General features: G+C 35.4%; 1 protein-coding gene across 16 annotated transcripts in view; it reads left to right on the plus strand.

Moving 5' to 3' along the window:
* The window catches only part of ptprk (protein tyrosine phosphatase receptor type K), a 137,557-nt gene that overhangs the window by 107,043 nt on the left and 15,030 nt on the right, over positions 1–15,484 (plus strand). For 9 of the 16 annotated variants that reach the window (XM_036147262.1, XM_036147261.1, XM_036147263.1 and 6 more), the window contains 7 exons: positions 1,100–1,174; positions 1,455–1,491; positions 6,339–6,474; positions 9,015–9,044; positions 11,877–12,037; positions 13,472–13,507; positions 15,253–15,264. In XM_036147262.1, the coding sequence (XP_036003155.1) occupies positions 1,100–1,174; positions 1,455–1,491; positions 6,339–6,474; positions 9,015–9,044; positions 11,877–12,037; positions 13,472–13,507; positions 15,253–15,264 (487 nt within the window). The remainder of the gene's footprint in view (positions 1–1,099; positions 1,175–1,454; positions 1,492–6,338; positions 6,475–9,014; positions 9,045–11,876; positions 12,038–13,471; positions 13,508–15,252; positions 15,265–15,484) is intronic. The other 7 variants (XM_036147267.1, XM_036147274.1, XM_036147275.1 and 4 more) reach the window with 3 other exon arrangements.

Genomic DNA, 15,484 nt, shown 5'->3' on the forward strand with positions numbered 1-15,484 from the left:
CCACTGGTTTGCAAACTAGTCATGTCAACTAAAAGAGGTAGAGGGAAATTTAGTTGCAGCAGGATTTTTGCAATATAAGGACTTTTATTGCCAGTGGTATTTTATCAAGGTGCTTGCTGTATTCAGCTAAATGCATCACTAAAATCCAGTGTTTTGTGGCCAAGATTATTTATCATTAGAAAGGTATCTTCCCAATCAGGAAATGCACCTGCAAATAGGAATAGTGACAGCTAGTTGTAGTTCTTAGGTGGTTTATGTCAATGAAGGAAGAAGGCATGCTAACTAAGGAAGCCGTTTGGCCTTTGTAGCTTGAGACCAGGAGCTGCTGTCGACCTCGGTGCTGTGATGAGTGGAGTACAATTTTTAACAAAGGCTGTAAAGCAAGTTCTGATTATGGCAAGAAAAGTCACGCTTGAAAGATATTTTTAAGGTTCCAGAATAAAGGAAGTCTTGTAAGTGTTGGAGAGTGCGGGATGCAGGATGAAAATGTTCACAATCATTGGTTGGACACCTGGCCCTAACCATCAGATCATTACTGCTGGGTCTAGATCTGGCTGAACGAAGGTTGAGGGTCTGCCTTTAATGTGTATAGATTATGATTGTGCAACTGATTGCAGCTGGTTGGGTTCTGCTCTGACCTACCTGTACCAACTTTAAACATCCAGAAACACAACAAGGGTGATTGGGGATGGGAATAGGAAACCGGCTGCCTTGCCAGAAATGCCATGTTTCCAACAACATGACCTGCACTGGATCAAGTCTTCTTTTTGGATAAATTAGAATCAATAAACCCTTTTCTTCCCATCTAAATACATGTGGGCTTCCTATATTTGAATTGCAAATACACTGCTCAAATTTAGCTTCAAGAAATATGAAAAAATAATAATAATTAAGCAACACAAGCTAATTTTCTATAAAAGAGGCAGCTTTACAACATGATCCCACAGACCTTTGTGACACGTAATTTAACATTATGTCAATACAATTCACCTAAAAGGTGTAATATTTCCAATTTCTGATCAAAATACTGGCATTTGATAAAGGAAAGTTACTATACTGCCTGAAGTAAAGATAAATTCATTGCTATCCTGCTATACAGGGATTTTGGAATCCTCCACTGGCACCAAGGAAGAACTACAACATCTACCTTCAAGCAGTTAGCAGCACGGAGAGGGTAAGTTAAAATTTGTTAACTTTGATGCCCAATATTGCAACAACAAGCTTGTGCTCTAAACCCGTTAGCCGCTATAATGAAATATATTTAGTTGCAGAAAAAAGGAGATGATGTAATAAACTTTACTATAAAAGCTCTAAGCAATAATGTGAAACCTTAGCAAACGGTTTACAATATGAGTACAGTACAAGCAATATTAGTCAGTATTAAATTGTCTTTTTAACAGTCTCTTGTATGGGACTAACATATTCTCCTTTTGTATATTTACTATTTTTTGCAGGAAACTAAGACACAGTGCCTGAGACTGGCAGCTAAACGTAAGAGCACACCATTACTGTTCACATATCTTATGGAAATAAACACCTTAAATTGTGACGTAATTACAGCTTGAAATTTTCAAAATTTGTGAAAGGGTTCATATATATATATATATATATATATATATATATATAGATATATATATATATATATATATATATATATATATATATATATATATATATATATATATATATATATATATATATATATATATATATATATTACAATATATCATTAGTGAGAAAACACATCCATGTCATGTATGCTTGAGTTCAGTTCTAACATTTGTATTTGCACGCTTTCCAACTAACAGATTTTAGCAGTAGCCATATGTTGATAGATTATCAGTCAGCTTTTAAACGTCGAAGATATAATCCATGAGAAAGCCCACACACATACATGTGCTGTTTTGAAAGATAAAACATTTTTAATGGGTCTGATGGATTAACATTTAGCTGTTTAGTGTCAGAACAAGGATAAACAGAAAAAAAACATATTATGTTTTCAATGAAACTGATAATCAGATGCCACTGCATAGCACACAGTGATAAAGATTTTACGTGTTAAATATTAGAGCCACTCCAAAAAAAAAAAACGAGATATTTCCATCCTCTTCTTGGTTTATCCTGTTTTCAAGGTGTTGATATCTATAAAATGTACTTACATCATATACAGCTAATATCTTGACAGTGAATTGCAGCTTTGACCTACCCTCATTAGTCATACTGCTGCTGCTTTTCTGCACTTAGTCGGTTTGACCTTGCAGTGCAGTAGGCTCATAAAGCTACACAATCAGATGACATCATTTGGAGCCCAATAAGCCATTACAATGAGCCGTTACTGCTAATTACTTAGGTTGATGACAGCCTAGCTTGCCATCTATATGGACTGATGAATAAATTGTGAGCTATTCGTATGAGTTCAAAAAGGTTAAAATGAATTTCAGTAACCACAAGATTTAGTTTGAGGAAACTTGTTCTCTAGAGATTATGGAAGTCCAGCCAGAGTGACCAGGAGATGTTTGCCTGTAGACGTATAAGGAATTTGATCCATGGCTAGATCAAAGGTGTGGTTATGTCTCTGCGATGCCTGCAAGGTGTCACATTTCCCCAGCAGTATATAAGAGGAAAGGCAGACTTTCCTAGGTCATCATATTTCAAATAATGCTTGTAGCCGTACTTGCCAGAACAGGTGGTCACTTGGACCAAAAGCTGCTGAAACAAACTGGCATCCTTTCAGCCTGAGGAGCTCTGAGTAACCGAAAGACTTTAGAGAGGATTTTTTAAATTGTGGATAATAATAGGGAGGAACAAACTAATGGGCAAAGAGGTTGGACGAATGTCCCTTTCTCTCTGCATGTGTTTGTGCACTGAAGCATGCATCCAGGAGGGAGGATTAAGTGATGGTGGTCCTATTAGGTCATCTGGGGTATTGTGTATTGTCATTGCCGCCTCAGGGAGTTTAGTGTGCCTGCGTTTGTGTGTGTGTGTGTGTGTGTGTGTGTGTGTGTGTGTGTGTGTGTGTGTGTGTGTGTGTGTGTGCGCGCGTGTGTGTGTTAGTGTACTGACCTGGATCATTTTTACAGACATTAAGAGTCGACATTATGAGGTCAGGCTGTAAAGCCTTTCAAGATGTGGATGTTGTCTTGTTTGGATTCTGTTGAGTTGTCTCCTCCTGGCTTGTCAAAAGTTGTGGGGAAAAAATGTTGTGTTGTCATTTACCATGGTAATAGCAGAAAGAAAACTAGATAGATTAAAATGTTTATCTGTAGAATTCAATTTCAAGGAAAACAATCCTTATATGGAACCTTTTTCTTTTTTTTACAAATTGGACATTTAAACTCGAGTTTTGGTTGTTGATTTATGCAAAGTAGTAATTTTTTGTGAGCAGAAAATAGAAATACTATTTTTTAGCACAAACATTTAATAAATCCACAACAGTTTATTATAGTAACTGCAATAAGGTAACAACATTAGAACAATTCTGAAAGTCAATCATTTTACAAAGATCTGCTAGTTTTAGCAATGAAAAAGCAAATTCTTCCTGAAACTGGTGATTTTTGAAAAAGCTTTGAAATCCAGCTAATATGTTACCAACAAATAATTACACCACACTAATAACATTCACACAGCTAACATTGCAATTTACATTCTATCAGCAATATCTAAAATAAACACTGAATCTGTGCTTGTAAGTATTATGTATCAAGCAAATTACCATCAATAGAATTTATTTCTGTAAACTATTTAAAATACAAAACTCTACACTGATAACTGCCTAACCCTTTTCTGCATGTCTGTGTGGATTTATCATTGAAAATTATTATTATTGTTGAAAACAATGTTACTGAGGCCATTTTGTACTATTGCTCGTTGTGCAAGAAACAATAAGAACAGCAGAGCCTTTTTGGTTGGGTCATTCAAATTTCAAAAAGTAGATACAGTGAGGTAAATATTTAGGTGAAAGTATACTAGATGAATCCAAATGTGTTTCTTTGGAGTTTTGAAGTCGCTTATTTCCAACTAAAGGCAGGATATGGGTATTACAACATTTTTGTTAGGAATGTATCAGGATGTCTGAAGCCAAGGCCTTACTGCTGTCCAGATGCAGTGGCACTCTGTAAAGTATATAATACAAAACTACTACATATGGCTACTGTTAAAATATAAAACATCAGGGGTGTAAATCATAGGTATGCGTTTCACAAAATGTGTTTCAATCCTTTTTATATCATCATTTAGACAAAGTAAGCTGTGTTTTTGAGCTAAGCCATCCTTTATGGTATGATAATAAACATTGTGACAGCAGCTTTACAAACATTAAAGAAACTGAGTCATTATTTTTGTGTAATGTTACATCAGGACATGCTCTACTAACAAACATATTTTGAAAATAGTAGTGTTCAGATCACAAATATGTAGCAGATAAAGCAGGATTGGGATTATTTATATCTTGTTGATATTTAGTATCTAAAGTAGATTATTGTTTGGTAGCTGTATTACAACATGTTGAGTGTTTCACATATGTTTTCCTCTTGGATTATTGGATTACTATAATACACCATAATGTTCTAGTTGGCAGTATAGAAAATTCTGGTTGTACAAAATAAAATGAAGCTGCCGAACTTCAAAGGCATCCCATGCCCCTCATGGACCAGGTTTAACATCCTGCAGCCGGCTTGAAACATCATTGATGAATTATATTCCAAACAGTAAAAGTCAGAGAGTTCAGTCAATCCCCCAAAGTCATCAAGTACAGAGCTTTGATTTGAGTATTGCACTGTGACATTGGTGCAGAAATATTTAGTAGCTAATGTCAAATTACATTTCAAAAGTTTTATCTGATGAACACAGGATGCCTGGAATGAGATACACACAAAAAGAATGCAAAAAACCAAAGTAGATTGAGTATTTATTGTCTTCTGTGTTTGCACTAAATGAAGGTTTTATGATGGTTTTTCCACTGACAAATTGTAGTTGGAAATTGTGTTTGCAGAGTTCATTGGTTTAGTACATTTACCATCGAGTAATTGCAAATGCTTTTAGCTCAGTTTATCAAGCAGCGGAAGACGCTGTAGGCCAGGACAAACTGATGCTCTACAGCTGTCTTTATACGGGACTTCAACAAAGGCTGAATTATAAAATTCACTCTGCCATTATAATCTGTGTTTATGAGTATCTTTGTCAAGGGTCAACTCTAAATGACCTGCCATTAAATGTTTATTTATACATTGCACTTTTCCAAATTACACCAGCAATGTTGAATAAAATGTATAAAATATAACTGAGTTTTAAAAAGCATTCAAACAAAATGTTTTTGTAAAACAAAAACAAAAAAGATCAGTTTTCAAAACAAATGGGCTTTATTGTTATTGGAAAGATTGTTCACCTTTAAAGCTTCAACAAAACAAAGCACTTTCCTTTTAACTTTACTTCAAAAGTGAAACGCTTCAGCTCCGGGCCTTCTTTGTTGTACTTCTCATTTCATGGTGTTTTAAATTCGGATTTGTCACACCAAAGGCCAGTTTTCCTGTTAGCCTCAGCCCATCTTAATGTTCTTTTGCCTAAATTTTACAGCAGCATTTTTGGGCGCTTTAAGATACAATTTGTACTTTAATTTGTCATATTAAATCCTGCCATTCCTTATTTTATTTAAAATATACCAATTCTGACTGCAACACACTTTAGAATCACGTCTACTTGACTGATCTATTTACCATTTTTCAGTTGAAGAAAAGTTGACAAATCTTTTAGAATTCAGAATAATGAAATGCTCCCCAAATTTGCTTTAAACCAGTATGTCTGTTAAATATTTGTTTCATTAATGACAGTTAAAATGTAATTTATGGTTCTGTGATATTCCTCTACAATTAATTAATAAAAGCTGACTGTTTACCTGATTTTTAGCTCAGGTATAATTAACCCTCCTATATTTAAAACCCGCATCTTTCTTTTTTCCCCACACCTGTCACTCCCACGACTTTCCTGATGTTTGGCATTTTGTAGCGACAGCTTCAGAGAAAACAAAGATTATTCGTAGGATTGTGAGATGGTGTGCTTTGACAGCACGAGATGACTGCTTGTGTAAATAGTTAAAAATAGTGTCAAAATTCTTTCCACGGTTTTTAACCAGCCTACAGCCAGACAGCACAGAGCATAAAAAGTAAATAGGTATATAAAAAAAATGTTTTTTAAGGTTTCTTAGCTTAGTTTGTTTTTATTCTTATTCAACCTGTATTCTCGAAATAACCCTAGTTTGAATAATAATCTAAAGTTTATGCTTTTTTTTTTCTTTTGTTTGTTCATTTTAGTACTTATTGTTGTTAAAATTTCATTCTTACCAGGTGCTACAGAGGAACCTGAAGTCATCCCAGACCCTGCCAAACAGACAGATCGAGTGGTGAAAATAGCTGGAATCAGTGCCGGTGTTCTTGTCTTCATTCTGCTGGTGCTGGTGGCCATCCTGCTGGTCAAGAAAAGGTGAGTTGCAGCCCCCAATTACATCCGCTAAAGCAGGTCTTATGGATTTTTTTTTTTTTTACAGACACCATAAACATAAAACTACCAATACTGAAAGTGCGCACCAGCAGGCATGCAAATGCAAGAATACACAGACACAATCGTTCACCAGGCTGTCTTTTCTTGTTGATTGTGGTTCCAGCATTTGTTGTAGTGGCACCATCTCTCATCCATCCATCACAAATATTGATCTCCCCTCAGAACCAGTTTGTTTGTCTTTCTAAAGGTTCTTTTAAGGCACCAAAAGGCTGGAGACCTGTTTTCTGAAGTCCATGTGAAATATGCATAGTTTGAAAATGGAATTTTGAAATTGTCTGAATGAACAGATTCTCATAGCTGCCCTTGTAAATTAATTTGTGTCTTGCAGTGGGTGAAGTACTGAAGCAAAGGTCAATAGAAGTAGATTTCAGAAAAAATGAGGTTGATGAAATGAAATAAAGGAGTTTGTTTTGAAAAGAGAACAAAACAACTTTAACATTTATTCATGGCATTAATCCAAGATTATCGTGTTCTTACTGCAACAGTTTGGCCTGAGTTGTGTTAATTTGGTGCAGAGCTCCACCTAGTGGTGGCTGCACACAGCTACAGAAGGAGAGTTGATTATTTCCCCTTTTCAAGCTTATTATTATTGTTATTAATATGCATTACTGTTGTATAGAGGTTATATAACTTTATTTATTATTTTAAAGAATATGTTTCATTTTATAGAGTTTCTAGAGTTCAGAGTTTCTAGGATTTATTGTTGTAAACTTATCAATGCATACAACTATTAACACCACAAATCCTTTGTTTTTTAACATATCCGTCCAGTAAGACACGTGTATGCACTTAAAAATGTGATTCACCAAAAATGTTGGTAATTTGCAGACAGTATTGTTAAGACTACATGCGTCCAACACCTAAATTAACCTCAAAACTCTCAGAATCATCACAATTTGCTGTGTGCATGAAAGTGTACATCCATCTTTATTAGTCATGTGGATTCATCTGCAAATGCAAAGCTTTGTAGAAAAATAAGCCTGTGATCTTTTCATCAAAATGCTGTGTTCATCGCAGTTCACTACCAAACATTTGAAATATTGGTTATATCCACAGAGCGGGATCATTCAGTGTTCTCTCTGTCATCCACTCTCTAGTATTTTTCAGGAATCCTTACAGAGCATCCAGGAATAGATCCTCTCAATTATTGCTAATCATGATCTCACTCAGGAAATCAAAAACAATTAGACACTGAAACATGGAGCATAATGACCTCTCGTCATTAGAGAACTTTCCTCTTGCAACTCCAACCTCCTTATTCTTATTCTAATTTGCCTAATGAATTTATGTGAGCCAGCTGTCATGCAGCAGCTCCAGTTTGAAAATCTAATTACATCTGATAACCAGAGGCGTTGAGCTTGAAAGCATGGTTGAAGCATGGTTTTACTTAAAGGGGGGTACTCTTTATTTTTACACAAAAATGCTTAGACATTAAATCTGTAGCAACTGCTTTTGGGCTCAGTTTAGAATGACAACATTGCTAATGCTTGGGGCCAACTATGTTCATTTATATATGTTTTTAATACATGCGGTTAAAATATGTAATTATTTGGCCAGTTTTAAGCTTACATTCATTGTGTTCCTACTTATTTCGACGCGTGGAGCTTCATAACAATAATCAGTGATCTGCTTGTGATAAGAAAGAAATACAAAGAGACGCATCCTTTTGTTCACATTTAATTTGAAAGTTTGTAATTTTGATCTGATACAGATTTGTCAAATAATGTTTGAGCACTGTGCTTTTAGGAAATGTTTGATAACGTGAATAGATTTGTGATTTGTATATTCATCTCACGGGTAGAGGGGAATCATTGTTTGCTTGTTTTTGTATCATAAAGGTTTCGGGGGAGATCAATGTTCATTGCCATTAAACCTTTACTACAACACTGAGCAATACTGCATCTTTAAAATAGTGGGACATGATGACATTGCAGTGACATCATGCTTGTTTTACAGGAAACGAGCTGCTGTTATTGATTGGATAGGTTTGCATCAGCTTTGACTGAACATTTATCAAGTTGCAATTGTAAAAAAAAGGGCATTGGTTGATTAAGGCAAAATATTGTACGAGAGTTATCCAGTCCAGTCACGGTAAAAAATAGAACAACTTAGAGATTTGCATGCTTGTTTTTGAATTTCACTTTTATAAATTAAAAATCGAAAGGCTGCATGTTGATAGGTAGATATTGAGAGTTTTTGTTCTGGTAGTTGCTGTTTGAGTTTTAATAGCTTCTTATAGGTCTTAACCCTGGTTTTAGGTTTTTGTTATTTTTCTGTTCGTTTATTAATACGGTCCATAGCTGTAATCGCTCCCAGTTGCATGAATATTCAGTTTTAGTAGTGAAGGGTTTTTTCTTCTGTTTCTGTTGTCACTGGTTGAGACAGGACAGGATTGTCCTAATTTGCATATTCCCTTGTGTCTCATTTGTTTTTTTTGCTTTCTGATTGGCTCTCAACCCCAGGAGGACCTACTATTCATACTCTTATTACCTGTAAGTAAACAACCAATCAACGACCAGCTCACCAGGCTGCTGCTATATTACTGGGCGACTTTTTTAGTGGCTAGTTGTTGTTATTTTTAAAGATGCAGTATACTTTTTTCAAGATAAAACACATTGTCAGCTATGACCTAACCAACCAGCCAAAGCCATCCTCATTGACGCCTTGCCAGGGTGGGGGTCAGTTCACTTTCATGCAAGTCATTTCAGGATCTCAGTAGTTTTTGGTATTTTTTTTATTTTTTTGTTTGTTTGTTTTGAATTTTTTTAGGAAATTGTGTTGGTGGTTTCAAAACATTACTATTATCTGAAAGTTGAATTATTAGAAAGGCCAGAATGTATAAATAGGACTGAAGTGACAGAGAATTGACCTTGGCCCTGGTTTCCTCTACATGCTCCAAAGTTGCTCCGAAGCAGGCTTAAAGTCAGCGATAAACCAGGACAACACTGGCCTAAGAGTGTTAATTGAAAAAAGAATGCTGCACTTGTGACTGGTAGCTCTTTGTGTGCATGTAGTCATGTGATCATCCATCCGCCCATCAAGTCACAGGTATCACAATAAAACCTCTCCACTTGCTCTCCTACCACTGGATTTTAGCAAACTAGCTTCCTTTTCGGGACATTTGGACTTTGCCGGTAGCTCTCATGGCTCTGTTTCTTTTGTTGTGGGTTCTTTGCTCTTTGCTTGTCATTGCCCGTCACTTGCTGCATTTAAAATTGATCCAGAGTCAGTAATTTGTTGGGGGGGATTTAATCTGCTGACAATATAACCAGAGGACATAGACTGACATTTTTAATATAAGTCTATTCACAACCCACTGAACCACTGGATGTCATAAACAGTAACAGTATTATTATTATTAATATTATTATTATTATTGGATTGCATATTATCTAATCAGAAACAAAAAATAATAAAAAGGAAATGTAATATGTGCTTTAGAATTATATTTAGTTTGAACCAAAATATATAATCGACAGTTTTCTTTTTATTATAATGTAAAAATTAATAAATATTTTTTTAAGCATTCTAAAATTACATACATTTTTATATTTTGGTTAATAAAATGTAGACATATATATACACAGTGAATATAAATAACTGGTGCCAACTATTTTCACTAAAAACACACCTCCTGGATTGTTTACGCAATATTAACATATTTTCTCTCCTACCTTTTCACTTACATGTGATTTAACCTGGTCATTATGAAAACTTCTACTTCTGTTGACTTCCTGAGTGTCTGTTTGTGATCTTAGAGGTGGACTTGGTGTGTTGGGGTCTAGAGGTAAAATATAAACGAACTGCATGCTTTTTATTTGTTTACTGGGGGAAATAACTGTATATTGCATCACAACACGCACAAATGGATTTTTGTGATCTCATTGAAGAACAAAAGCTCTTTTTTCAAAACATGTAACAGCTTCTTGGTTGAATAATGGTAAATGGACTTTGCTTTTAGTTTGGTTCTGCCTTACCCAGTTATACGAATGTATACATGTACTTTTTAATCTTTATAAGTAATTTTTTTGTTTGTTTTTCCTGAGGGATACCTTCTGGAGCATATGATGTTATTACTTTGACTGATTATGAACATTTAAACTGGTCACCTGTGAGTTTTAAGAGAACCTCTTTGCTGTATTAGGTTGCCAAGTTTGACAATGAGGCTGAAAACAAAAACAGAAAAACATAATTTTATGTGCCATAAGTTTATAATATTTTGAATTCATTGTGCAGTGCTGTATTTGCATCATATATGGTTACTTAAAATTGCTCTTCAGGTTTTTATTATTTTTTTTAAAAATTATTTAATAGTCAGAAGTTGGGGCATATAGCTTTAACTCATAGATGTTCTCAACATATTTATATATATATATATATTGGTGGGGAATTCCCAACTTCAACACGAACAGCTGACATTTGTTTGTTTGTCTTGCTGTTGTTTTGACTGATACATGCATGGTTCTACATACAGAAAGGGTCCCGCATGCTCTGACATGCTCAGCATATGAAGTCCCTCAAGATAATTTCCCTCCTGTTTTAATGATACAACACTATGAGAAAGATGCCTTAGTGTTTTAATTTGAAGCTCTTGGTAGAGTGTGTTTTATTTTTATTCTTCTTGTTTTGAAAACGAGCAAAAAGTCTCGATAAAAATTGGAGACTAAAGAAGGAGAAATAGGATTTAAAAAACATAATATCTATGTTTCTCTAATCAATCCTTTTTACTGATATAGTAATTAGTGTTTGTTGGTTTATTGTTTTCTTTAAACTGCAGTTGTCCTGTTTTTTTCACTGGATCGTTGTTGTCAAGTTAAACTAGTTTATGTTTAAGGCTTGGTTTGTACTTGAATCATTCATAGAAAGCAGATACTACTTAAAACCCACTAGAAAAAGAAGAACCGAGTTATCATGTTGAGTTTTCATTAGGGAGCTTAATGACACCAAATTTGATAACATATTTGCATAATGGTACTTGTTGGATAGAGGATTTTCCATGGTTTCCATAAGAGGCTCTTTCCCAGTGCTCCTCTCTCTGCCTTTTTTATGACTCCTACTGTCCTTGCTTGTTGCTTCCTCTCTTCTCCCTTGCTTCGTTCTGCTCCCCGCTTTTCTTCTCAAGTTCTCCCTAGCATTTGCTCTAAACTCTGCATCTTGGGCAAGCCCCCAGCTGCCCCCCCCCCCCCCTCGCCTAATTAGGACCTTCTCTATAGTCATTTAATATAAAGCTATGCCACTCTTTTCGAGGCTGGGATCTGCAGATACATTGCAGCTTTGTTATTTGTTTATAATGCTTGACTGTCTTTTTCTTGTGGTTCAAACAGGAAACTGGCTAAGAAACGAAAGGATGCCATTGGAACAACAAGACAGGAAATGACACACATGGTGAATGCAATGGATCGCAGCTATGCTGATCAGAGCACTTTGCATGGAGAGGACCCTATGGCTGTGACATTCATGGACTCCCACAACTACAACAACAGATGTAGGTTTTTAAACATACACCCTGTCTTCTTTGGTACGGTTCAGTGTTCTTATCTATCTAATTTCTTTTCTAGCTATAAACATACAAAGTTGTCATTCTAAGCGTTAACAGTCTTATTCATGATTTAAAATTATGTCAAGAACCTCACACAAAAAACAAAACAAAAGCAAAACTACTTTCTCATTGCCCCGAAAATGGCTCATGATGGAAATGACATCTTACAAATATACAGCTCAGGAAGTTAGAATATCATGAAAAAGCCCTTTTTTCAGTAATTGAACTCACAATGTGATACCCGTATTTTATGTAGATGAAATGCACGCAGAGTAATATATATCAAGCATTTATTTCTGCAAATTAGATGAAATAAAATTTCTTTACATAAATAAATAAAAATAAAACCAATAAAAATACTTTTAATACTGAAATACCAGCCTAATGAAAAGTATGTACATGTAATGTAGTAAATGCACTGAGTACTTGGTTGAGTCTTCTATTGCATGAATTAATGCATAAATGCATTTAGCACTGAGGCAATCAGCCATTAGTGCTGTTGAAGTGTGAAGGAAACTTGTGTTGGCATTACTGTGGTCTTCACTTTACCCTACCCTATACTCTTTGGTGTTTAGGTCAGTTAGGCCCAGTGATATCATGGTTATTAAAACAGGTGTTGGAGCTTTTGGCATTCTTGACAGGTGTCAAGAACCGGCTGGAAAATAAAGTAGCTTGTCTATAAAGTAGAGTACTGTGGACTTTTGAAAACGCAGTGGATCAGTGTCAGAAGAGGATATCACGCATCAAGATCTTGGGAGTCGGGATTAAGAGTGCTTTCTCCGTAGACCAGATAAAACAGTTCTGACATTCCCAGCCTCAGTGCATACCTCGTGTATATCCCCCAAACCATTGAAAGGACTTTACTACACAATCCTCTCAAGATCGTGGTTTTCCCTGAGGCTTTTGCATATTTTTCTGTCACAATGTTTTCCTTCCACTCAACTTTCCATTAATATAATTTAATAGTTTAAACTGTGGACACCAAGTTTCTTTAGGGATAACCTTTTGTGGCTTTGTGACCATCATTTCTAAATTTAAACTCTTTTCTGAGATATACATTTTGATTTCTTATTATCTGGGAGCCGTAATCATCAAAAACAACAGAATAACATTGTTAAAATACATATTACTCTGTGTGTGTTATGTATATGTTTCATTTTTATTGAATTACTGAAAGAAATGTGCTTTTCAATGATATATGAGGTATATGTGATATTTTGAAATCATCCGCTGTGACTAAACATTGGGCGACTCGAAAATAAATCCAAATGTGCAGATAAGAGAAACTTCTGTTTAAGTAAACAGAGAACAATTTAGCCCTCATGGACCTTAAAAAATCAGACATTTTAAATTACTTTCATACCTTGTTTCCTTCCTCAGTGCCCAACGATCCCCTGGTTCCCACTGCAGTGTTAGGTGAGACTTCTGGAGTTATTGGACATGTGTCCCATTTATCACCAGCATTCACCCTTTAGAAAGCCCCAGCTGTTGTCATCTACCCCTCGTGCTTGTTGCTCTGGCCTTTGTGTCTCCGTGCAACATTACTTATCTGTTGGACATGGTTAAATTCTCCATTACATCTAAATGTTAAATATATTTAAACATCGGGCGCTTATCTTTTTGCCCATAATTGACCGATTTATTTGAAATCTTGGTATTTTGATTTCATTTTATCTTTTCCACAATGTTAATTACAGCTATACTAACCTTTCTTTATGTTAAACAGTCATATAAACAACATAATTGTCAAAGTTAGTATGAAATGTCAAAGATTAAAAGAGCTGTATGGGAATCTTTTACGCGATTTGACACCTATCACCAATTTGTGTTTGGCCAGTAGCCAAATGTTTCATCCATCATCAAGTGATCACGATCAATCCATTCCAGCTTCAACCATGGTTTCTGCTCCCTGCTGAGAGATATTGATATTCACCAGCTATTTCTCTTGGAGATCATTTTACTTCCACTAAGAAGACCAGTTTGAATCCAAAAAATAACAAAATTTAATCACAATGCAATTGAAAAATTACAAAAGAATAAATATGTGATACTCCTGCGTCTTTGTCACAACGTCTTCTGCTTAATGAATGTAGAAGTCTGGGTGCCTTCCAAAGATTCAACCCCCCTGGGGTGTTTTGTTGCCAGTGCCCCGGCTAAAAGTCTCAAATTATGAAAGCTGCATCTTTTGCCAATGTGGGTGTTGCTCCAGCTCTGGTGATGCACTGCTACATGCTTATTTAAGTGTAGCGTTGACACTGCCACATGATGTGCAGTTCTAACATAACCTTAAGGCCTCTACTACCACAATGCCACCAAACTGTGTTAATTAACTGGTCCATCGCCTCTAATGTGGAGTGAAGGCCGCAGTTTCAATCTGTCTTGGCCAATCACTTCACAGCAGAGAATGAAGTAGCAGGAAGTTGTACATTAAGACACACTGTCAGCTCAAGTGTACTGTAAACTCGCCTGACGAGAACTTAACAAACCTTCAACAGTCAGTAATGAGCTAACATGTCCCCAGAGCAAAGAAAAGCATCAGGTGGATGAAATAAACTGTGTCAGTTAATAAACAGAGGTGAAGATGAAATCAGTCAAATGTGTTTGAACATATTGCTAATCCATTACACAGCCTGTAAAGCCCTTATTAATTCATTACGGTTTTTCACCTTTACAAAAAAAAAAAAAAAAACTGGCAGCTACTGAATAAAACGTGAAAATAAATACACAATATGTTACTGACAGAAATCAGCTATTCAGCTATAAATCAGCTATTCAAGTTAATTTTTAAGTAAAGGAAAAATTTATGTATTCTCCCTTTTATCTATAGTTTTAGAAATCAAATAAGACTAGTGATGTAAAAATTAATGTTAGGGTTGTTTATCCAAAAGGCTAATTCAGGATATTTCCACTTGGTGGCAGTGTAGTAGCGTTCCATCTAAAGGACATGTCAGTTTATTTCCTGCTCATGTAAACGCTCCTGACCAGGTTCATTTTGCATGTTATATTTTTCCCTCTTTTTGTCATGTTTATTTTTTTCTGTATCATTCATTGTGCATAGATCTGTGAAATTCTCGGAAACAGATATGAATTTAGTCTGAATGATTAAGAAAGTCTAAATACACTCTGTTGCTCTTTTTCTTTTATGCTGCATTTACATGTAGTTCCAATCACTGGTGAGTAAATAAGAGAACGAAGTGAGCCATGCTGTGTTTGTTGCTTGGATAATAGAAACTGGTTGCTTTGTTGCAGTCACTTCAGAGAAAATTGTTGCACTCAATAGAACAACTTTAAATATTTAATTCCATGCATTTCCTTTGCCACATGAGTGTTTGTTTTTCTTCTTCGTTTTCCTTTTTCTGATACACGTAAAAACCTTAAAGTAACTTTAAATAA

Source organism: Fundulus heteroclitus, chromosome 15 (assembly GCF_011125445.2).
Source record: "Fundulus heteroclitus isolate FHET01 chromosome 15, MU-UCD_Fhet_4.1, whole genome shotgun sequence".
NCBI classification, from domain to species: Eukaryota; Metazoa; Chordata; class Actinopteri; order Cyprinodontiformes; family Fundulidae; genus Fundulus; species Fundulus heteroclitus.